At 35.9% G+C, this 6,467-nt stretch overlaps 1 protein-coding gene across 1 annotated transcript in view; it reads left to right on the top strand.

Moving 5' to 3' along the window:
* Positions 1–1,975: 1,975 nt before the first annotated feature.
* ELP4 (elongator acetyltransferase complex subunit 4) overlaps positions 1,976–6,467 on the top strand; it is a 132,434-nt gene continuing 127,942 nt past the window's right edge. Inside the window, exons 1-2 of the mRNA XM_014309433.2 lie at positions 1,976–2,018; positions 2,226–2,261. Coding sequence (XP_014164908.1) covers positions 1,976–2,018; positions 2,226–2,261 — 79 coding nt within the window. The remainder of the gene's footprint in view (positions 2,019–2,225; positions 2,262–6,467) is intronic.

Genomic DNA, 6,467 nt, shown 5'->3' with positions numbered 1-6,467 from the left:
ATTCCTGCTATTTTTTCCTGTTGCCTTTTGTTTAATTTACTAGTATTGTTGCTGGTTGCAATATGAAGGTGTAACCATGGTAACTGCAATAGTTTTGCATTCCCGCTAATAGAAGACATTTGTTCAAACCACTCAATGATAAAGACAATGCTCTGACCTGAGTTTGCCTTTAACAACCAGGGTATGTGCACATATGTTACAGCTCTGCCTTGTAGAAACAGTACCACGGATGACCTGAAAATGCAGCTTGAGAGAATTTTGGCTGCACTGTTTGACAAACAAATTCAGTGTAAAAAGCAGAAGAGACACTACTTCTGTCATGGCTACAAGTGAACTTTTCTCTAACCAAGGTTATAAAGTCCTTATTGCCATGAGCTAAAACATTACTTATGGCTGCTCTAAGCATGTTTTCTATGTCATTTGGTAAAATCTCAACATTTGGAGCTTTTCTTTCAATGGGCTGTATAGAGCATGTGCTCATTTTAAACAACTGTTGTTAGTAACCTGTGTGTTCTGGCTCCCTGAACAATTAAATGCAGTGAATATTGGAAGGATACTTTGTGTCAAACATCAAGTATAATTTCAGATTTTGGTGTTTTGTTGTTTGTTTGGTTTTTTTTTTTGCTTTCCCCTCTGGTACATCTTTTAGGTTCATTTGCATTTATCTCCTGAACAAAAAAATGGAACAAAAATCATGGGCTTAGGACATGGGGATTTCATGAGTGATTCTAACTTTCTGATAAACAGCAGTTAAAATTGGTTTGTTGTTTGTTTTTTATTTAATATCTAGAAATTGATTAATAACCTGATCAGCTTGCTGTAGATACTGAGGCATTCATACATCTTGACTCAGGGGTTTAGCTTGAAACATCTCCTTCTCTATAACTATGAAATTAGTAGCTGACTAAGCACTTTCAGTGCCCAGTACTGCTCGAATTGTGGTGCAGGATGGCAAAGTGATCCTGTTCTGGTTTTAATTCACATGCTGTTATGCAACAATATTAGCACTTTTTGGCCTTTGGGAGAGCAATTTGCTTTTTTTCTTCGTTTTGGATATATCAACATTACAGACACTGCAGGCATTTGTAGTCCCACTAGCAAAGCTGAAGATTAGAAGTTGATCCAAGTCATACTGGAATCAATTTTTGGTGGAGTTTTTTCATTTATAAAATAAAATATCCTGTTCACTGGAGTCCATCTGTGCAGCCCAGAGTTGACTTCTGGAGCTTTGCATATTGTGCTGGTGGCATTCATCAATTAGTTTGCTTCTAAGTTGCTTTTAAATCAGTACAGAATTGCAGACAACATCCTGCAGTTTCCATGAAAACGCTTCAGTAGGCTGGTTGCATGTGGCCAGCCTGAACACTTCCAGGGATTTTTAGGTTTCCTGTCACAGTCTTCCATAACTGTTAAACAAAATAGTCTGATTTCAGGTTATTCCACTCTTGTAATTCTTGGAATTCAGATTACAAATTAGTGTGCTCTTTCCCGAAAATAAAATGCGAGTTCTTCTTTCACTGTCCTTATAAAGGAATTCATGGAGTTTTGTCCAAGACCTACTATAAAAAACTTTAATCTCTTCAGTAGTGTATGTTTTTTCATAGTGTGTGTTGTGACATTTATGATCTCTCAGTCCAGTTTTCAATGGGTGAGAGTTTTGCTGCCATGTCAGTAATATAAAAAGCAGTGGAGCCAGGATTTTGCCTCAGAGGCTTGGGTGGAAATTTGCTAAAATCTACTGAAGTCTTAGTTGGTCACTTAGCTTACATCCTTCTTGATACAAAGGAATATCACTTGATAGTGATATTCCACTATAGTGGAATCACTTGATAGTGGTTAATATTAATTTAATTGAATTTGGAGAATGTTTACTCACATGAGTTATCCCAGTAAAAATCTACTGGCTCAGACCATACATCACCACTGTAGTACTTGAGCATGGTTGCATAGAGCTCTGCAGGATCTTTTTACCACAATGATGATAGTACAGTATATTGTGAAAGTAATTGTAATGTGCAGTATGTAATTACATGTAATGTATAATTATTTCATAATAGAGAATTGTAGTAAGTATTGCAAAGGTAATTAAAATGTTGTTCACTTTTATATTTTTAAATTCCCCGTTATCACCTTTCTTTGACTTATAAACTAAGAAAAGTTAATTGTTCTCTAACATAGTATTAAAGTGTAGTCTTACTTTATTCTTCATTTTGTTTTGTTTCCAGGTGGAGGCGTAGCTGTTGGAACCCTTCTTCTTATTGGTTAGTATAGAATATATAGATTCTTAAAGCCATATTCTGAAGCTTTTCACTCTTTAATGTATTCATAAAACAGCCTCTCTTTTCACTGTTTGTTGAAGTCAGACTTTGGGAAAGTATAACCCTCAGGTTCCTTCATTTTGTGTAGCCTTCAGAAAGGATTGTTGTCCATCTCAAGAATTACTGGAGGTAATGTCAGTTATTTCTTCTGGCAAGCAACTTTTCAAATTACTTAATCTGCACCACACCATACACTAATTTATATACTTTATGTAAAAATCAACATTTTGAAGGCTTCACTCTGTGTAGCCTTCAGAATGGACTGTTGTCTGTCTCAAGAATTACTGGAAGTGAATCAAAATCTTAATTTTAGACAGGCTTGAGTGCCCACAAAGAATACCCCAGAAATCTGTTTGAAAACAGGGCATTTAACACATTTCCGGACTTATTAGCAGAGTGCACACATTAGTTAAGATTTTGTAAACTGCTCTCAGATTCAAACTGTGTATCATCACAAAGGGGTTTTTTAAATTTGAGGAAGACATGCAATGTAGAACCTTTGAATCTTTTGGTTGCCAGAATCAGCTGAGAGCAAGGTGATGGAAGGCTGCTTTCTGTCAGGCTGTGGATGAGGCACACTGAGATGATTAAATAGCTTACACCAGAATTCCCTTTGCAGACCACAGTGCAGCTCTCTGGGACCATCTCCATTGCAGCTGAGGTGTCCAGCTTTCCTTTCTGTTTGGCTGAGTTGACACAAAACCAGGAGGAAAATGAAGAATTCTTGTATTAATCTCCACTCTGAAGGAGCACTTGAATCTCATAATTGAGAACAGGAATGGATTTCAGCCCTGCCTAGGGACAAAACAGACTGGCACATGCCTGGGTGATTTGGGTGCTTTCAAAGAAGTTGTGCCTGTAGAGTGTTTTAAGAGCCTGCTTGTCTGTAGTGATAGACACCAATAGAAGCTCTTCAGACTGTGGCTTTTCAGCCTTGAGACAGATTTAATCAGTAATTTTCATTCATTTTCTTAAAGGGATGAAAACATTGTGGTCTGGGTATTTTATTTGTGTTTACTTTCCCTGTGGAAGACAATCATTGCTTGGGAAACTGAATTTGTATCTAGAGTTTTGGTTATGTATTTTGAATTTTACAACTCAAAAACTGGTCTTAGCACTAAAGATCCAAACAGTAGGATTTGGGGAAAACTTATTTGAAATCTCCTTTAGCCACTAATGGAATTACAGCATGTTACTTTCTGTTGGTGTAGGGATCATGTAACCTGCATAAGAGACTGAATAAAGTTTTCTGTTTGCCATTGAGGAAGGTGATTGCTCCCACTATGGCTTGTTATTTCAAGGCTAGTCTTTATTTCTGCATTTTATCCATTAGAGACTGTTATTGATGTGCCATTGAGTCTTAGGAAATGTTGATTTTTACATAAAGGATATAAATTAGTGTATGGCGTGGTGCAGATTAAGTAATTTGAAAAGTTGCTTGCCAGAAGAAATAAATGATATTACCTAATTCCAACATTTTCAGCTTGAGAAGAGCTGCAATCTTGCTGTGGTAAAGGAAGAAGAAAAAAAAAGTTAGAACCTATTCTGTTTTACATAAATCAGAGATTGTGAGGCTGGATTAATTTTGTCTTCCCGTTACAATATTCACTGCCCCTTGCAGCAGACTGGCTTGGTGGCATCTAATGAATCCACTAGCAGGAAAATTGTCATTAAATGGAAGAAGTGGTGCAATATTTCACCACAGGGTGTTGTACATGTGAAAAACAGTCATGTGGTTGCTGATGGCTCAATGGAAGATTTTTCCTGAAAGGATTTTTGCCTGAACTTTGTTCCTTCCGAGTCCATATCTGGCCATACTCAGTGGTAGGTTTGAATTTGACTATCCCCTTTGTTGGTTGTGTGTTTGTGATCTGACCTGAAACTTAGCTTGAGAATGTCTCTTTTAGATCTGGAAATGATTTTTTTCCCAAATGAGACCTACCATATGTTATTTTGAAACATATAATTAGATACAAAAAGTCTTAAAGCAGGAACTGTATTTATTCATGACTCATTAGTCTAAAAATTTGGAGACTGATTTTTAAAGTTGGTGCAGGTAACATTGGAATGGCATTGTTAGAATATCCTGTCAGCACACCAAGAAATTCTGTCATGAGATTAGTCTAGGCAAGCTTAATATTATCAGGATTGAAGCTGTCAGTGATAAACCTCCTAGGAAGATCTTTCTGTGTTGTATCCAAGTGTTACAAAAAGGTTAAATTCTTCCCCTTCCTTCAGCATTCTCTAAGGTGAGAATAAATTGAATTACTTTTAGCTTAGCTCCCTTTGCAAATGAAATGCTCATCTTCATTATTTGACTCATTATCTTGGTTAATTTAACCAAATAATAGTAGATTCAGGGTATTAAAATATTTATTTGAACTGTTGTGTTCTGAAGATGTAGTAATGGCACAGGTTACTTGATAAGACTGTAAAATATTGTTTGAAATAGAAGTGTGCAAGTTTTTGAACTCAACTCATAATAAAGAGCATTGTGATTTTCAGTTGAGCTTAATTCTATAGTATATTCTTTTGACAGTGTTTTAATTATATGAAAATTAGAGAGTTGAAGCACATGGTATTCTCATGGAAGATCCTACCTACCAGAGCAGCTTGAGACTTCCTGAGGTTTGTTCATCTAACAAGAATTGGGATTTTAACTATAATTTAGTTTAAAAAAAACCTTACAGTAAAAAACCCACTACTTACAGTAGTGGGTTTCTAAGAAGCATTCTGGTGTGGAACCCCATCAAAGCAGCTTGTTCAGGATGGAGGTGAGACCACATTTGTGGTTTTATCTGAACCTGCTGCAGAGGATCAGCTTCCCAGGAGAGTCCCCCTTCTCAAAACAAACAAGTAAAGCAAGCACACTCCTTCCCCTCTCCACTCCAGTGTACTTCAAGCTGTTGCATGTGTGACTTGCCAGCCCAGGAAGAGTTTGCAGGAGGATATTTTGTTTGTAAATTATTTTTATCATTAGAATAATATATAATAGTATATATAATGAATATTTAATTATATATAATTAACATATTTCTATATAATAATATTAATTATTATAATTTTTAAAAATGTTTTTAAAACAATTTTAAATTGTTATTTTGTTTTTAAAGGTAAGCATTGTTTATATAACATGTTCTGCATAGTGAGCTGCAGCACCCTCACTAGAGGTGTCCTGAGCACCCAATAAGAACCTATTCTTGCTCACCTTTAAAAGCCCCAGTTTTGACAAGGTCACTGACAGCTAAATGTTTTAAAGATTATCAGAAGGAGGGGTTTTGTTGGTAGCTGAGGTCAGTTATTAAAAGTTAAAGTTGTCTGGTGAAAAGCAGGTCTATACTTGTACATTCTAAGCCTTGAAGCAGTTGCAGCTACTTTAATTAGCTACTTTTATTTTTGTTAGGCATGCAATTTAACCTGACTGGTAAGAGCTCTCTTCACTTGCCAATATAACTGATTTATCATCTTCTTAAAGCTGAAAAAGATAATCTCAAGAGAGGTACAAAACAGCGATTTGCTAAATATAATCCTACAAATACCAGTTAGCAGAATTCACCTTCCTGAAGTATGGCTAAATGCCAAATATTGTAACTTATGTGTTTGACAACTCTGGTTTGGCATGTGCTAATTAAATGCAAGTGACACAAAGTATATCCCCTCAAGCTTAGTGAACGTGGACATTAGAAAAGTATCTTTAAATGGAATTTGAGATTATTAAAATAATCTCATTTTATAACCTGCAGCAATTTAGAGTGATGTTTCATAGCTGGAGAAAGACACACCTTAGGTCACAGGACCACAGTGTAGAAGCATCTATCTGGTAAAAAAATTATCAGTACTGATAGGCTGTGACAGGCTTTTGGCAGCTTTAGGGCAACCTGTCTAGACTTTGTAGAGAGAAAAAAAAAATAAGCCATCTGTACATTACATTGTTGCAGGCTTATTCTTTCTTCTTACAGCTCTCATCATTTTGAGCAATTCTACTGCAAGTGACCACTGGAGTTTTTCAAAGACTTTCATGCTGCTTAATATAGTGATGTTTGAAAGTCAGGTATTATAAATACAGTATTTATTGATAGGATATTTGTTACCTTATGGTGGGTTTTGTTCCTGACTTTTTATTCCTCTTCCAGTTCTAGTGATGCTTAT

Source organism: Geospiza fortis, unplaced genomic scaffold (genome assembly GCF_000277835.1).
Source record: "Geospiza fortis unplaced genomic scaffold, GeoFor_1.0 scaffold113, whole genome shotgun sequence".
In the NCBI taxonomy this organism is placed as follows: Eukaryota; Metazoa; Chordata; class Aves; order Passeriformes; family Thraupidae; genus Geospiza; species Geospiza fortis.
The sequence above is the reverse complement of the archived record's forward strand: the minus strand, read 5'-3'. Positions and strand labels throughout refer to the sequence as shown.